This window comes from Helianthus annuus, chromosome 11, assembly GCF_002127325.2.
Source record: "Helianthus annuus cultivar XRQ/B chromosome 11, HanXRQr2.0-SUNRISE, whole genome shotgun sequence".
In the NCBI taxonomy this organism is placed as follows: domain Eukaryota; kingdom Viridiplantae; phylum Streptophyta; class Magnoliopsida; order Asterales; family Asteraceae; genus Helianthus; species Helianthus annuus.
This window is the reverse complement of record NC_035443.2, coordinates 189,684,664-189,702,386: the sequence shown is the minus strand read 5'-3', so window position 1 is coordinate 189,702,386 and position 17,723 is coordinate 189,684,664. Positions and strand designations below refer to the sequence as shown.

At 36.4% G+C, this 17,723-nt stretch overlaps 2 protein-coding genes and 1 long non-coding RNA gene across 8 annotated transcripts; 2 read left to right on the top strand and 1 right to left on the bottom strand.

The window, feature by feature from the left end:
* Window positions 1–2,662: 2,662 nt before the first annotated feature.
* On the bottom strand, window positions 2,663–8,144 carry LOC110891534 (nuclear export mediator factor Nemf). 6 transcript variants are annotated; one of them, XM_022139239.2, is made up of 15 exons: window positions 7,991–8,144; window positions 7,620–7,785; window positions 7,436–7,548; window positions 6,939–7,035; window positions 6,736–6,860; window positions 6,125–6,659; window positions 5,838–6,023; window positions 5,465–5,758; window positions 5,207–5,359; window positions 4,964–5,118; window positions 4,770–4,875; window positions 3,746–4,696; window positions 3,589–3,676; window positions 3,202–3,510; window positions 2,663–3,117 (listed from the first exon to the last, which is right to left on the bottom strand). In XM_022139239.2, the coding sequence occupies exons 2-15, from the start codon at window positions 7,722–7,724 to the stop codon at window positions 2,924–2,926; spliced, it is 3,411 nt and encodes a 1,136-aa protein (XP_021994931.1). In that variant the 5' UTR covers window positions 7,725–7,785; window positions 7,991–8,144; the 3' UTR covers window positions 2,663–2,923. The 6 variants fall into 6 exon arrangements, with proteins under 6 accessions (XP_021994931.1, XP_021994935.1, XP_021994934.1 ...); XM_022139243.2 differs by having other exon boundaries at window positions 3,592–3,676; XM_022139242.2 differs by having other exon boundaries at window positions 7,620–7,782; window positions 7,991–8,103.
* Window positions 8,145–10,459: 2,315 nt separating this feature from the next.
* LOC118484366 lies at window positions 10,460–13,946 on the top strand. The gene is made up of 2 exons (XR_004873457.1): window positions 10,460–10,530; window positions 13,803–13,946. It is a non-coding gene; the product is annotated as an uncharacterized LOC118484366 (long non-coding RNA).
* A 1,769-nt stretch (window positions 13,947–15,715) lies between these two features.
* LOC118484365 lies at window positions 15,716–17,612 on the top strand. Its single transcript, XM_035980408.1, has 2 exons — window positions 15,716–16,484; window positions 16,631–17,612. Exons 1-2 carry the CDS (start codon window positions 15,827–15,829, stop codon window positions 17,479–17,481), a joined length of 1,509 nt encoding a protein of 502 aa, XP_035836301.1. The 5' UTR covers window positions 15,716–15,826; the 3' UTR covers window positions 17,482–17,612.
* Window positions 17,613–17,723: the final 111 nt, after the last annotated feature.

Below are 17,723 nucleotides of genomic sequence, written 5' to 3'. Positions count from 1 at the left end.
GAAATTAGCTCATATTTCTCAAATTCGATCCTGGTATTTTGTTCTTTTCCTCAGGGGCAAAATGGTCATCATAATTTTATGAGCAAATTGCCATTTTGGTTCCCGTGGTTTGGTCAATTTTGCCTCTTTAGTCCAAATCTCAAACTTTTTGCAATTGGGTCTTTGTGGTTTCAGTTTTGTTGCCATTTTGGTCCAAAAATGAAAACAGACCAGATTTCCCTAATTAAACCCTCAACTTTTGTCCTTTTCCTCAAGGGTATTTTAGTCATTTACGTTTTATTATAACTGATTATCAATTAAAATTAATAAAACTAAATTATAAAAACTGAAACTCTCTCTCTCTCTCTCTCTCTCTCTCTCTCTCTCTCTCTCTCTCTCTCTCTCTCTCTCTCTCTCTCTCTCTCTCTCTCTCTCTCTCTCTCTCTCTCTCTCTCTCTCTCTCTCTCTCTCTCTCTCTCTCTCTCTCTCTCTCTCTCTCTCTCTCTCTCTCTCTCTCTCTCTCTCTCTCTCTCAGAACTTAATCACATACGGACTGATTCGATCAAGTTTCGATTTGACTCAGTGTGTTTCGGTGTGTTTTTGATCAGTTCGGTGTGATTTTAACAAGTTTAATCATGTTTCTTTGATTTTAAGCATGTTTCAATTTGTTTTGGTAAATGTGTTTCCTTGAATTTCATTGATAAACACATCTCAACTCATTGAAATCCAAGTACAATGAAACTGTTTTGAGGGTTTTTTTTTTTTTTTCATTTCAAATCTGAATTGTAGCTTCAATCTCAGGCACTATTAAATCTCGGAGATTTCGAGAAAAAAAAAACGAATTTAGATTTAGTTTTTGTTGTTAAATTGTAGAAGCTTTTCGAGTAGAAAATAAATGTAAAAGAAGATCGCTTTTTTTGTTAAGCGATTGAGGTTGTTGTTATTGGAGAAGAAGTCAGAGTGGGTGATAGAAAGAAAATTGCGACCGTAAATGTTCATTTGTTAGAAGAGAGTCGTCGTGGTGGCGGCGGCGGAGGCGGTGGCGGCGGCGGTGGCGGTGAAGGTGACGGTGGTGGTGGCCGGAACAAACTCGTGGGTTAGGGGCGGGTGGCCGTGGGAGGTGGGTGGTGGTAAAGCATGGTGGGTGTGGCGGAGAATGGGGTGGAGAAGATGATGGTTGCAGAGAATTGGGGTTTGGATTAGGGTTTGCTTGTGACTCATTTGGGGAAGATGAAGATTTTTTTTATTTAGTTTTATTATTAATTAATAATCATTTATAAAAAATGATAATGACCAATTTACCCCTGAAGATAAGGACAAAAAAACAAGGATTTAATTTGAGGAATATGAGCTGAATTCACTTTTGGACCAAAATGGCACAAAACTGAAACCACAGGACCAAAATGAAAGTTTTGGACTAAAGTGGCAAAACTGCCTAAACCTAAGAGACCAAAATGACAGTTTACTCTAATTTTATTATAACAGATTATTAATTAAAATTATAAAATTAATTAATCCTTTTGACCTTATAAAAGAAGCATAGACTTATCATCCCCCAAAAACCAAAACCCAAACCCTAATTCATCCTCTCCTCCAAACCCTATTCTCCTGCAAGTGAAGATCGACAATGGTGGTATGCACATGTGGAGCCCCAACCACTGAGAACAAAAGCAACAGAATTCCACACAACAACAACAAATCTTCGAATCAAAAGCAACAGAGACAATCAGAACAATAGATCAAACGAAATGATTACCGATCGTAGAGAGATTGCGATAAAACCGATCCAGAATAGGAAAAGCAGCAGTCCGGATCTGAGAACTCAACGAAGCTGGAGACTTCCAATCAACGTCGTGGCTCCACCGCGAGCGAACGGAGCGGAAAGCGGCCGATGCGGCGGTGTGAGAGCGGAACTGCAACGCGACTAGCGATAGTGACGGTGACGGAGACGACGGCGGCGGCGGAGGAGATTTAGCGGAGTAGCTCCGGCGGCCTGTTGGATGTTCAACACGATATGAATGCTTTGAAACATTTTGATGGTAAGTACTGGCGCACATTGTTTGACTACGTGTCGGTCGGAGCACGTGGCCGTATGGCTCCGGTGTATGGTCGAAAAAAGAGTGGGTGTTGCCGGAAATTGATAACGATGATATTATAAACTGCTTTGAAGGTAACTCGAATCTGTTTTGGGCTGAACACTATGAAAAAGAATGAATCTCAATGGAGAATGTGGTTTGGGTCTGAGGGAAGATGAAGTCTGTGCTTTTATATGGTCAAAAGGGGATTATTTAATTTTATTATTTTAATTGATAATGTGTTATAATAAAATTATAATGACCATTTTGCCCCTATAGAAAAGGACAAAATACCAAGATTTAATTTGAGAAATATGAGCTGATTTCATTTTTGGACCAAAATGGCAAAAAAAAAAAAACCACAGGAATCCAGATGCAAAAAGTTTCAAATTTGGACTAAAGTGGCAAAAATGACCAAACATCAGGGACCAAAATGGCAGTTTACTCTAAAAATAATTTGTAACTATATGGTATAGGTTGGACTAACAAAAGTAGTATCATCTTTACCTCTTTAAGGGTTATAAGAATAATCATTTTCTTATTGGAAGTATGAGAACAGTTTTGAGTTTATATACATCAGATTGCAAAAAAAAAAGGAAAGAAAGAAAGAAAGAAAGAAAGACCAAACATTAAACCAAAACCGGTATGAGGTGAGTAGCATATAGTCAATCAGTAACTGGCTTTCGAAAACAGAACATTATAATAGCAAAATGCTTTTGGCGTCGAAAACAGAACGTTATAATAGCAAAACACTTTTGGCGGAATGATTACTCGCAACTATACCATAAAGATTACTTTTTGCTCATCTGCATTGCCAAAATTTTAGTGTCGTGTATGTATGTTTACATTCTCCTCTCCTATCGGTAAACTTAGCTTTGTTTACTGGCTGCTTTCTTTCCTTTCTTTTGTTTCTGCTTAAGCTGAGTCAGTCCTGCTGCAGATATCTTGACGTTCCCAATAATCGCAGCCATCAACTCCGGGTCTGTACATGCCTTCATCAACTCTTTCTCTCGTTGGCTTGCTTCCGGCATGTGACCAAACAAATTCATCGCCATTTTTGCAGCTACAAACCCAAACATCATCATCATACTCCAAAAAGTAGAACAAAACAATATTCAAATTTCAAATTTTCTTTGTTGAAATTTACCTTTTCCTTTCTTTGCTGTTCCAGGGATTATCTTCACACGATATTTATATGATTGTACAGCAGCATAAGGAGCACAAACAGGCACCGCATACAAAAGAATGTCGTTTGGTAAAGGAACCCCTGTCAGATAATCCACATCATTCAATTTCTCTTTCTCGTCTTCACCAATCTCTTTTATATCATCTTCTTCCATTGCCATCCTCTCAGCTTCATTAAGCTGCGCAACTCCATTTGCGTCTTCTCGACAATCTTTAGCCAGATGCCCAACCTTTTTACACTTGTAGCATCTTTTTATAGCATCTTCATTGCCTGCATTCTCATTGAATCTCATCATATTAATCACACACTTTATATTTTCAAGGAATAATATGTATTAGTGATACATACCGCCGCCGCCTACAGGTTTCAACTCTTTGCTTGTAGCTATTGCTTCGCTTTGCGCTTCTTGTTCATAAGATTTAGCTCTTCCAGCAGACTGCAGTATTTTCACGGTTAGCCTAGTGTAAATTAATACAATATAATACAACAAATTGTTAACACTCACGGCAAGTAAAGCCATTCTGATTTTCCGTTCTTCCTCATCTTGATCCCCGTATTTTTCTTTCATCTTCTTAAGTTTACCCTTCTGACCACGACTGACCTTTCCACCACCGTCCACCATTATATTCTCAATGTTTTTCTGTTCAGCTTTATTCTTCTTTTTCTCTGCATGACCACCATCTCCGCCTTCACTAAGCTTCTTTTTCTCCACGTGACCACCATTTCCACCTTCACTATGCGTTTGTCCTTTCTTGAGCTTTCTTCTTTCCGCTTTGGAAATATAAGGCTTCTCCCTACTCACTGTTTCTTTCTTCTCCTCATTACCGTTATTATTAATATCAGATTCAGTTTGTGAGGACGGAATGAGCCCGTACTTTTTAGCAGCCGATCCAAGTTCAAGGGCTCTATCTAATAGATCCTCAAGTTCAGGGGACGCAGTTGCAGCAGACGTCTTCTCTTCAACAGAAACCTGTGCCGAATCAGAGCTAACTTCACGATTGCAGTCAACTTCAGAGGAAACATTTCCCAAGTTTTGGTTATCTGTCGATAAATCGCGATTGCAGTCAACTTCAGATGAAACATTTCCCAATTTTTGGTTATCTGTTGATAAATCAGAAACGTGCACTGGGTTTTCAGCATCTGGTGCTTCATTCTCAGAACCGGTATCCGACAGTTCTTTAAAAGGCTCGGTGTCTTCAGTCTCGTTAAGTCCTTCATCTTCACCCCTTACTCTCCTTTCGTTCAGGTGGGACCCCAATGAAGTCTCGTCTAAACGGAATAATATTCCAAAGCCCATGATTAACGGATGAGGTGGAAGAAAGTTTTTCTTTCCTCTGATCATAAAACTGCCGACCGTAAGATATTCTCCCGTAGGAGCGGTTTTGCTCACTTGGTGAGGGTATACCCACCATGCACTCGTAACGATCTTCGAGTTCCAAGCTTGGCTATGACAGACCTGCATCACAATCGTTTTTTATATACACACAGAACTTTTGTCAAATGTCAAGAAATGAATAGTTTTTACTTACAGTAAAAGATCCGGCTTGATTCAGTGTAAGGGGGGGTACAGGACTATCAGGCTTGTGATTCTTAATCACTGTGCTCGAAGCTCCGTGTAATTCTGCATGGACATACCTGTTTATCAACAAACATTGATATCAGCATAAAAAAATTCACCAAATAGCATAGATAACACCGTCAATAAATAGCAATATGCACTCACAGATCTCCTTTTGACATGTAACGCTTGACTATCATCTCATTTTGTTGAGCATCCCGTCCACTGATAACCAAATAATTCTCACTGCTGATGAACCAATTAAACTTTTCAAACCAGTGCACTTTTCGTATATGTGAAATGGCAGCAACGGATTTTTCCTGATAATTATTTCAACATAAGCATAGTTAGTAAATCTGGCACCACAGAAGCTACACATTCAGATAAAAGTGTTTAGTGTAAAATTACCTGAGAGAGTTGCTGACGTGTCTTCTTTTCAGCAGCCTTGAAGGCCTTTGCATGAGCTGTAAGAGTCTTTTCTTGTTTGCTCTCTTGTTTTTTCTTTTGCTCATACCACCGTCGAGCATTGGCATGAGCAGAAAGTGATAGATCAACTTCCACCTAAATGAAATTCACGCATATACGTCATGAGGGCTATTAATAATCAGTAGCTACTTAAGTAATAATAGAAAAGAATATGTGGATGATAGAAATTTCAAGTAAAACCTTTTCCACGGGTTGAGTAATTTCATCATCGTCCATTTCATCAAGATTGTTACTCAAAAGCAGACTCATGGAATTTCTTTCAAGATGTAATTTGTCAATAAGGCCTGCAACGGGATTTCCAGATTTCTTCTCCTCTTTGACCATCCGGGTTAAATCATCCCAATTCATACCATTTGCAAGAGCTACTCTAACAGCCAAGATAGCCGCATCCACATCTTCTAAATTGTATTCTATAAGTTCTGCCATTGTAACAGCTCGATCTACTTCTTTCTTCAGTATTTGCACACGGTTTTCCTATAACAAAAACTTAAAATTAGCTTAATTAGTAGCACTTGTGAGATTGTTTAACGAATAAATTATAATATATTAGGACCTGGTCATTGCGAATTTTGGAAAGCTTTTGCATTGCAGAACTCTCTTTTGCTTGTTGTTGCTGTTCAGCTCGCTGGCTCTCAATTTTACTGTAGAATTCATCCAATGCAGCATCAAAGGTCTCAAATTTCACAGACACCCTCAATCTGAACTGATTTAACAATAACGGGCAGAACTCATCATAAATCTGAAAAGGAGATCAAAACATGTCAATACTAACAATATGATTTGCACACGGTTTTCCTGTGATAAAATTAGTACAAACAATGACTAAAGACGAAACGTAACCTGATCAGTGCCAGATGATTCAACAGGGATGTGATCCTTTCCTATTTTCTTTTCTTGCATTAAGATGTATCCTTCGGGAATTTTGGCACCTGATATAACATCCTCCAGCCAGTCCTCAAACCTCTTAACACCTTCAGTAAGAGCCTGAATGCTACTATCCTCTAACTTCACATCCTTGGAAACTTTCAAGTTTGGAGTTAAGCTAGCATCTAATATAATATGTTCTGATAATGCCGGTCCATAACCCAAAGCTTCCCCAAGAACAACCTTCAACGTAGCTTGTTTGCCATGGGTATTATCCTTCTTTTTACTAGCATCACCTGACTTAACAGCCTTTCGATTTCCCTTTTTAGCTTGTGGTGCACCAGGTGTCTCATTTACACCTAAACCATCTTCCACATGTTCCTCAATTTGATGATTGTTGAAGGATGTTAGCGTTGACTCTAGCTTTGCACCATCAGTTCTCTCAAAGACTCTACAATTTTCAATCGGATAAGGATGCCGTGCCATGATTGCAAATCCCTTATCATCATCCCTAAATAAAGTTAGTTAGTAACCCATTGAAATATAACAAAAGGCAAGACAAAAAAGTATGATTCAGGAGTTTAAACCTGTGTGACCGCAGAAGAGTTAAAACCATGTATTCGGAATCGGTGAGTATTATGTTTCCTTGCGCATATAACTCCAATATAATGTAGTAAGCATTAGCACCAACCCCAAATTGAAAGAGAACTATCTGCTCAGACAAAATAGTAAATGAGAAGCGAACTAAGAGCGTAATCCAACAATCAATGAAGTGTAAAAAAGGCATTACCCGATCATATCCAAGCTGCCTTACATCCTCAAGCCTTCTAGTCCTTATGTGTTTTCGTAATTTAAGGGTAAACCCAGAAGGAGTATTACTTTTATCCCTGCAAACATCACCGAAACCGAATATACACTGTAGAACATTTATTCAATAAAACATTTATCCACTTACAACAACTAATGAGCTGCTCTTATATGCACACAAACATAATTATCTCTCTCCTTCCCTTGGCTAACTTAAATCGTTTGGTTTACAGAACATGGTCTATCAAAATGACTGATCATTATAGGACATGCAGCTACAGTAGTGTAACTCATAAGGTATCCGTAAAGCGCGCATCAGTTTCATACCAATTATCTAGAGTTTTGATGATGTTATACAAGGAAGGTGCCACTATACAGGGCACCGTATTTACCCTACCTAGCACGAAGACCTTGACCTTGAAGGTTTGGAAGATTGCACAGTGAGTTTACAGAATTGATCTAGAAGAAAGGAAAGGTTACCTAAGATATGCAGTGGTATGCAAGCGGACGCCGCTTTCCATGAGCAACAAAACCTTCTCACTCTCTCCAGATTCGGTAATTCCACTGCTATTCATCAACTTGAATACATATGTCTGCAGCAACAATTAATTAATTAATTACTAGCTCTGATGAATATAATCAAACAGTTAGGGTTTAGGGTGACCTTAGGAGAGAGGTCGTAGACATTAGAACAGCGCATCCCGATTAGCCGGCGTAAGCATTTCACCTCGGCGGCGACGTCCGCCGTATTCATCCGAACCTTCACCATCTCTCACGTTTGTTTGTTTGTTTGTTTGTTTGTTTGTTTTGGCACACACACCAAACGACTACTGAATATCAAGGCAAATTTGTTACTTTAATTTATCAAAAAACAATTCAATTGAAATAACTAGCTACTTGCTATTCTTCAAGACTATACAAAAACAACCTGCAAATAGATCATAAAACGAGCTGTATAAGTTACGCAATCTTAACAGGTTAGAGTGCGACGAAGGTAGAGACGATCTAATCGAAGAGCAGAGAAGGGGGCGGTACCTTGTAGGGCAGGGCAGAATGAGGAAGAAGGTGCTATTAAGGAAAAGGGGTAGTAGAATAGAAGACCTTCCTTGTCTATTTTTTCATTCAGCGACAACGATTCAGAGGGTGTTTGGGTTAGCTTACCTTGGCTTCGCTCGCTCAACTGTTCAGAAAATACCCGTTCGATTTGATACTCGGTTGTAAACGAGCCGCTCTACTCGATTCGGTTTGTAAATGAGCCAAGCATGAGTGAAGGTCTGTTCGGCTCGTTTTGGCTCGAATTATTATTTTTTTAATTAGTATATATATACACAGGGTAGGGATAGTATACAAAGTGTCTAAAGTGTGAGAAGTGTTTTAAACCATTAGATCTTTGATCTAATGGTTAAGATCAATAGGGACCAAATTATAAATTGTGTTTTACCCCTTGTACTGTTACTCAATTTTTACACCCGCCCAACTTTACAAAAATTGCAATTGTAACCCGTAGACTACAACCTATACTTTTGCAAATGCCAATGCATTGTGTTTTACATTTTTTGTAATTGTCTTTTACGCACTGCGTTTTACGAATCGTGTTTTGTCTTACTATATGTTTCCAACAGTCAAAAGACAAAGTCGGTGGAAACCCCACCAGTTTTGCCTCCCCATACTTTCACGATGTTGCAATTTTAGCCCCTTGACTTTGGTACCTTAAAAGTTTTATAAAATGGCAAATTTAGTCTCTAAACTACTACTCCATTTTACAAATAGTTTGCTTTTGACACCCCAACTTTGTGGTAGTTTCCTTTTCAGCTCCAACTTTGTTATAGTTTCCTTCTTACCCCAAAACTTTATCAAATTTTATCTTTACCCTTTCTTGAGCCCTTAAGTTTAGGAAATGCAATTTTTAACCACTTATCTTTTTATGAACTTTGTAAATGCCACTTTGACCCCTCGAGAGTTTTTGGCTTGACGATATAAATTCGAGTAAGTTGGGTCGCGTATAATACGTTATGATTGTACGATATAAATTTGATTTACGTTACGCTTTAATCCAATCGCAATGCAACTATAGGATACATTGACTTAAATCGGATATGTCAAAATGTGCGTTTTCATATGGTTAACACATCACATAACACTTGGACTAATCCGTTCGATATTTGCGAAGTACTCGCGCCGCAACACGCGCAAGTCTTATTATTATTATTATTATTATTATTATTATTATTATTATTATTATTATTATTATTATTATATATGGAACCCATTAAGTCTAACTGCTTTTTGAGTTAATCTTGACCATTCAAACTCTTTAACTTTTAATCCTGATCGTTTAAACTCACATTTTTTCTTCTAGAAGGAGCAGTCTGCAGAGGTTATACAATGCAGTTGTTTACGGTTCTGGTCATACCAAATTTTGGGTGGACAACTGCTTCTACACCCCACGTCCCTCCCCTTAATTTCGCAAAAAAAAATGCACCGCCCCTGTTATAAACTCCCCACCATCACCACCGCTCTCCCTAATTGCCATTCACTTCCCCGTCGTCATCATCAACGCCGAGTTCCGAGTCGGTGGCAAGAGTTGCTTTGGTTCACCACAGGTTGATGGAAGACAAACCTATTTGTTTTATCATTTTCCTAATGCAATTGCTACTATAAGAAGATGAAATCGAGATGGAAGACAAACCTAAAGAGGAACAGGTAACCGAGATGGATAGAAATCAGCCGGGGACAACAGATAAGAGGGTCCTGTTTATATTCTCCGACCTCTCTCTTTGTTCTTCTGACTAAAATTTTAAATTATTTGTTTTACTGAAATTGGATTCATGTGTTTTGTTGAATGAGTCCTATTCAGTGGGGAGAAAATTGAAATATATGAAACAAAAAAAGACCATGAAGAACCAACAAGCTTCAAGAAACATTATATCTAAAAGATCCACGCTTTTCTTGTGTATCTGTAGTTTTGTGTTGGATTACTCTTCACCAAAAGGTACATACACGGTCTTAGTGCTTTATATTACAAGTTTGATTCTTTTGTTTTTAAATATTAAAGAGATGCATACCAACTGTTTGATTTTATTCCTCTGAGAAAAAAATGCAGGGAAATTGGATTTGCTAGAGTTACAATTGTGATTTATGCTTAATGGGCTTTCTTTATACAACTCTTTTTGGATGCATTTCAGTCAAGAATCCCATTCCTTGTAACAATTTTGCTGATCAAATTTATGATGTCTAGTATAGTAGTTTTTTAAGTGTGACATGATTATTAGGGTGTTACAACATAGGATGGAAGGTAAAAAGTATTTGTGAGAAAGTACAAATTTCCCAACAGTTAAGTAACTTAAATGATATGAGAGGAAAACTTAGTCATTTTGCTATTCAACAAAATTCCTTGTAACACTATCACTATGCACTTTGGTAATATTATTTATCTTATTGATTTGTTAATTGTTCTCACCCTTACCTTCTGTCTCCGACTCATATTTTCATCATGTTTTATTTCTCATCAGATGGAAAAGAATCAAAGGTTGAGGTCTGAGCTTCAAAAGAGGGATCAGGAACTCGAAGACTATGTACGTGTTCTCTCTTTTCTTTTAGCATACAGCCTCATTATTTTTGCCAGTTGTATTTTTTTAATATTAAGGTCGACTTCTTTAAATTGTAACACAACACTATCAAAGCTATCAAATTTATGATATACATTTTTCCTCACACATTAGTTTGGTAATTAAGTCCTGTTTGAATTAGAATCCAGATTTGTTATGAACTTGTAATTTCGACTTATTAGTAATTAAATGCCATTATTCTATTTTCTAGGAACTTTAAGGACATAATTTCCTGTTACCGTTGCTATGCATATTGACGTCATTCCTTGTCATTAGATTGAACTTATGATTGTCATGGGTGTGACCTTGAGCTTTAATAATTTGAATAGGAAAATGGGCCTACAGTTACCTTTCTTTATTTTTTTGTTACCGGTATTATTACCATTCTGAAAGTTGTATTCTTCATCAACATCACTTTTACAAAGAATACCAGAATTAGTTGTATACTAAGATCGGTAAGAGGATTGGTATTTTATACAAATGTAAAACATTAGTAAGTCTAATCTCAATACTTGAGGCATAGAAAATGAAGAAAAAATTACGTTGATGGGTCATTTTCCATTTGTAAATTTATCTTCATACTTTCATACTGACTTATTCGAATATATATAAAATCTGCATAACAACATTTAAGAAACAAAATATAAACACGTGCTTAAGTTTTTTTTACTTAAGGCATGCAGATGGTAAGCAGGTATAAATGGACAACTAGTCACAAGTTTTTTTGTTAAACTGCCCTTTTCCACATCCATAATAATCATTAGAAAGTATTAATAGCACCAATCATAGATATCTGAAAAAAAATTTGCCTTTTTGCGTGTTAATAATCATTACATAATATTAGCAGCACCGGTTGCAGTCTGCTAGGGTTTCTTTTAGTGTAAACCGTATTTTATGCTAAGTAACTTCATTCAAGTATGAACACTGCTTATAATGATACGATTGTTCATACTTGAATGAAGTTACTTAGCATAAAATACGGTTTACACTAAAGGAAACCCTAGCAGACTGCAACCGGTGCTGCTAATATTATGTAATGATTATTAACACGCAAAAAGGCAATTTTTTTTTCAGATATCTATGATTGGTGCTATTAATACTTTCTAATGATTATTATGGATGTGGAAAAGGGCAATTTAACAAAAAAACTTGTGACTAGTTGTCCATTTATACCTGCTTACCATCTGCATGCCTTAAGTAAAAAAAACTTAAGCACGTGTTTATATTTTGTTTCTTAAATGTTGTTATGCAGATTTTATATATATTCGAATAAGTCAGTATTAAATGCCATTATTCTATTTTCTAGGAACTTTAAGGACATAATTTCCTGTTACCGTTGCTATGCATATTGACGTCATTCCTTGTCATTAGATTGAACTTATGATTGTCATGGGTGTGACCTTGAGCTTTAATAATTTGAATAGGAAAATGGGCCTACAGTTACCTTTCTTTATTTTTTTGTTACCGGTATTATTACCATTCTGAAAGTTGTATTCTTCATCAACATCACTTTTACAAAGAATACCAGAATTAGTTGTATGCTAAGATCGGTAAGAGGATTGGTATTTTATACAAATGTAAAACATTAGTAAGTCTAATCTCAATACTTGAGGCATAGAAAATGAAGAAAAATTTACGTTGATGGGTCATTTTCCATTTGTAAATTTATCTTCATACTTTCATACTGACTTATTCGAATATATATAAAATCTGCATAACAACATTTAAGAAACAAAATATAAACACGTGCTTAAGTTTTTTTTACTTAAGGCATGCAGATGGTAAGCAGGTATAAATGGACAAGTAGTCACAAGTTTTTTTGTTAAACTGCCCTTTTCCACATCCATAATAATCATTAGAAAGTATTAATAGCACCAATCATAGATATCTGAAAAAAAATTGCCTTTTTGCGTGTTAATAATCGTTACATAATATTAGCAGCACCGGTTGCAGTCTGCTAGGGTTTCCTTTAGTGTAAACCGTATTTTATGCTAAGTAACTTCATTCAAGTATGAACACTGCTTATAATGATACGATTGTTCATACTTGAATGAAGTTACTTAGCATAAAATACGGTTTACACTAAAGGAAACCCTAGCAGACTGCAACCGGTGCTGCTAATATTATGTAATGATTATTAACACGCAAAAAGGCAATTTTTTTTTCAGATATCTATGATTGGTGCTATTAATACTTTCTAATGATTATTATGGATGTGGAAAAGGGCAATTTAACAAAAAAACTTGTGACTAGTTGTCCATTTATACCTGCTTACCATCTGCATGCCTTAAGTAAAAAAACTTAAGCACGTGTTTATATTTTGTTTCTTAAATGTTGTTATGCAGATTTTATATATATTCGAATAAGTCAGTATTAAATGCCATTATTCTATTTTCTAGGAACTTTAAGGACATAATTTCCTGTTACCGTTGCTATGCATATTGACGTCATTCCTTGTCATTAGATTGAACTTATGATTGTCATGGGTGTGACCTTGAGCTTTAATAATTTGAATAGGAAAATGGGCCTACAGTTACCTTTCTTTATTTTTTTGTTACCGGTATTATTACCATTCTGAAAGTTGTATTCTTCATCAACATCACTTTTACAAAGAATACCAGAATTTGTTGTATGCTAAGATCGGTAAGAGGATTGGTATTTTATACAAATGTAAAACATTAGTAAGTCTAATCTCAATACTTGAGGCATAGAAAATGAAGAAAAATTTACGTTGATGGGTCATTTTCCATTCGTAAATTTATCTTCATACTTTCATACTGACTTATTCGAATATATATAAAATCTGCATAACAACATTTAAGAAACAAAATATAAACATGTGCTTAAGTTTTTTTTTACTTAAGGCATGCAGATGGTAAGCAGGTATAAATGGACAACTAGTCACAAGTTTTTTTGTTAAAGTGCCCTTTTCCACATCCATAATAATCATTAGAAAGTATTAATAGCACCAATCATAGATATCTGAAAAAAAAAATGCCTTTTTGCGTGTTAATAATCATTACATAATATTAGCAGCACCGGTTGCAGTCTGCTAGGGTTTCCTTTAGTGTAAACCGTATTTTATGCTAAGTAACTTCATTCAAGTATGAACACTGCTTATAATGATACGATTTTCTACATGTACTGTTGAATCCGGATATATGGGGTGCCATACTGCATACTTTTGAGCTCTGCCAATTCTTTTTCTTGTAGACGAATGAGTGTTAATTTTATGGTAGAAATCCAGAGAATTAAAGGCTGAAAATAGTCACCCCGCTGGTCATTGGAATGATAATAGCTATTTACCTCCAACAAAGAGTCCAATAGTCCTCAATAAAGATTTCAGAGAGACCCAAAAGGTTAAGGAAGCAGTTACGATGGTTCCTAGCGGTCACACAATGACAAATAATGGGGGCATGTTCTCTTCGGCATCCACATCATCATTTTCTCCTTTAAGGTATTTTAGGTTTCGGACATAAATCAACGGATCGAGTATAAGATGTCATATAATTTACCTATATCCAAACTAAGGAATTCTTCACACACACACACACACTGTAGGTATCAACCAGCACGAGAATATGATCCCCAGTTCAATGTGTCTGGACATGGGCTTGTGTCAACTTCTGAGGTACCGAATGCTGACATCCCCTTAAACCATCTATTTAGTACTGTTTTTTTAAAAGTTTTTTTTAAATAAAAACTCTTTTAGTTATAAAGTATGTCCGCAATATATATTTGCAAAGGTTGTAATTGACACTCGAGATCAGGAGCAAGAGACTTTACTGTTGAGAAAGCGTGTTGCTGACTATTCAGTCAAGGTAGGGACACTTTCGTATGCTCTTGTAGGTTTGTAGCAAATTTTATGTTAGTGTGAAACTTGAGTATTGATATTCTATTATTTCAACATTAATATAACATTTTGTTAGTAAAACTTATTTTTTGCTGTTTAGACTTGGGTATCCATCTAGATCAGGTAAAGTGGTTGGGTTGGGTAACAAGTAAAAAAGAGAGCACGGGATGGGGCGGGTAATTTGACACATTTTTGCCAAACTTATTTGTTTGTCTACAAGTAATTAGTGTCCCGATTGGATCACTAAGATTATATTATTTCAACATTAATATAATTTTTGAATAAATTATATAGGATAATTTTACATTAGAAATACAGTTTGCTTAGTGATTGACCCAACTGACCTTTCTCAAAGATGCTTCTGATGTGTACATTCATAATTGTGGTGATGTGGATTGCAGTATAGTACATTTTTTTGCGTTGCAATTCTGAAGTGTTTCTTGAGGTAGTCGTACCTGTCTAATCAAGTAAGTAATCAGATTTGGAGGCTTGGATAGTGTTGTAACCTTCAAGCATGTTGTAAATGAACATTTCAGTTGGTCTCAGAGATGTTTTGGGTCAACAGGGTTATAAGGTTTGATTGGATGATCGTTGATCCACCATTAGGCAATGTCATGATTGGAGTATTGGAGTTCAACCGTTACCATCAGAGAAGGAGATTCACTCAAAATTAGAATGGTAGGTAGGTCTGAATGGATGATCGTTGATCCACCATTAAGCAATGTCATGATTTTAGTGAAGGTAGTTCCAACTTTTATTTAAATATTTACTCAGGAGAAAAGTGTAAAAGTAGTCACTACATATATTTTGTGCACCAAGAGGTAGCTGTGTAAGTATGGAATACATTTTCACTTTTATACGAGGTTGGTTCTGTTTTATATAAGTTTTTTTGGGTTACCATATATATGATTTTTAGTAGCTGGTGTTTTTTTTTTTTTTTTGGAAAAGATGGAGTATTTGCTAATTATTAAAATCTCAATAATTTGTATAACAGGAAACTAAGCACCGTAAGTACTTGCTAATTGCATATGAACATAAACATATTAAATGGAGTCTATTAATGACAACAATAAATTTTGGTTATATTTTATTTTAAACGGGTCACTTTGGGTTGTGTTCTATTTCAGACGGGTCAATTCGGGTTGCGTTTTACTTCAAACGGGTCAATTCATGTTGCGTTTTATTTCAAACGGGTGTTATAAAAAAATTAGTTAAAAGGGGAATGGATTGAGAGTCATAATGCATGACATTAATCTAGATCCCCACTACATGGGGCGTTTTTTTAAAAAAAAAAATCAAAAAAAAAACGCCGGAAAACGCCTAGATCCCCACTACATAGGGCGTTTCCGGGCGTTTTTTTTTGAAAAAATTTTACTCCGGCGTGTTTATTAAAACGCTGAACGATTTTGAATGCCCAATCCCAACTCTCAAACGGCTAGTTTTTTCAAACGGCTAGTTTTATTTTTTTTTTTTTTTATTTCATTTCCCCCCTATATATATATACTCATTCATTTTCAACCAAAAAAATCACAAAAACCCTCTAAAAAATACAACCATTTTATAAAACACTTGATGGATTCTCCTAGTTCCATGCTAAACTATTGCTACCACGAGTTTTTTGCGGATGGCGATGGTTCAACCGATGAGGAGGTTGAGCAAGAGGCGGTTACGGGTGCTTGTAAACTAGCGATGAGATATGTCGAGCATTGTCGTCGCCCCCAAGCAAAAAAAGGTAAAAGAGGTTATATTGAACGAGACCGACGCGGGGCACACGATCGTTTGATGAAAGATTATTTTGATGAGGAGCCGACATATTCGAACGAAATGTTTAGGCGTCGTTTCCGAATGAGTAAGCGGTTATTTCTACGCATAGTCCACGACTTGGAAGCCAACTACGATTATTTTAAACAAAAAGCGGATGCGAGAGGGGAACTTGGATTTACCGGTATCCAAAAGTGTACCTCGGCGTTACGAATCCTTGCTTATGGAAACACTACCGACATCAATGACGAGTATCTAAAAATGGCGGAGAAAACAACGAGAGATAGCTTGGAGCATTTTTGTCGCGGTAAAATTCCTATACTTTACTTTTTTTTTAAACATCGAGTATGTTTACAATTTATTTTTTTAACATCGAGTATACTTTTCATTTTTTTTGTCTATGTTTACAATTCCTATAATTTATTTTTTTTTTGTCTATGTTTTTTTATAAAGGTATAATTGATGTGTACGGTGCGCGTTATCTTAGAACGCCCACATGGGACGACCTTCAAAAGATCTACGAGGTACATAATGCTGAGCATGGTTTGCCTGGTATGATCGGGAGCATAGATTGCATGCATTGGCGTTGGAATAACTGCCCGACTGCATGGCGAGGCCAACACACACGGGGTGACCAAAAAGGACCCACTATTATTCTTCAGGCGGTTGCTTCACAGGACCTTTGGGTTTGGTCGGCTTACTTTGGCGTGGTCGGGTCATGCAATGATATCAATGTTTTTGAACAATCTCCGCTGTTAGAGGAGTGGATTTCTGGCAAAGCTCCTAAAGCGTCGTTTTACGCAAATGGAAACTACTACCCTCATGGATATTATTTGAGCGACGGAATATATCCTAGGTATTCGATTTTCGTGAAGACGTATGGTGATCCTTTTGATGAAAAAAGAGCATACTTTAAAAAGGTTCAAGAGTCTTCACGAAAAGACATTGAGAGATGCTTTGGGGTTCTTAAACAACGCTGGCATTATTTGAGAAATCCTTGTCGTGCATGGAGCAAGCAAAAAATGAGAGATGCTATGTACGCGTGTATAATCATGCACAACATGATTTTGGAAGACGAAGGAAAGGCAATATGCCAGAATTATGTGCCAGAAGCCGTTCAAGAGGAGCATCCACAGGCGTCAATGGAAGAAAGAGTGAATAATGCGCGAGAGTTGCGTTACGAACCGTACCATTCCCAGTTAATGGTTGATTTGCTACACCACGCATGGTCGGTTCGGTATGTACCACCTGAGGGAGAGGAAGAAACGGAGGACGAGGGTGAAGAAAGCGAAGATGAAAACTAGTGTTTTTTTTTTTAATTCAGATTTTAATTTTTTTTATTTGTAGTATTGTATTTTTTTTATTTAACCGGATTTTATTTTTTTTATTTCTAGTATTGTATTTTTTTTATTTAATAAAGTATTTAAAGTTTAAAAAAAATAATTGGGAAATGATTGCATGGGCATTATTTGAATAATGCCCAGTATAATGCTCCTTGCTGACTAGGCTGTCACATGACACAAAACGCCCCATGGTGGGGGCATTA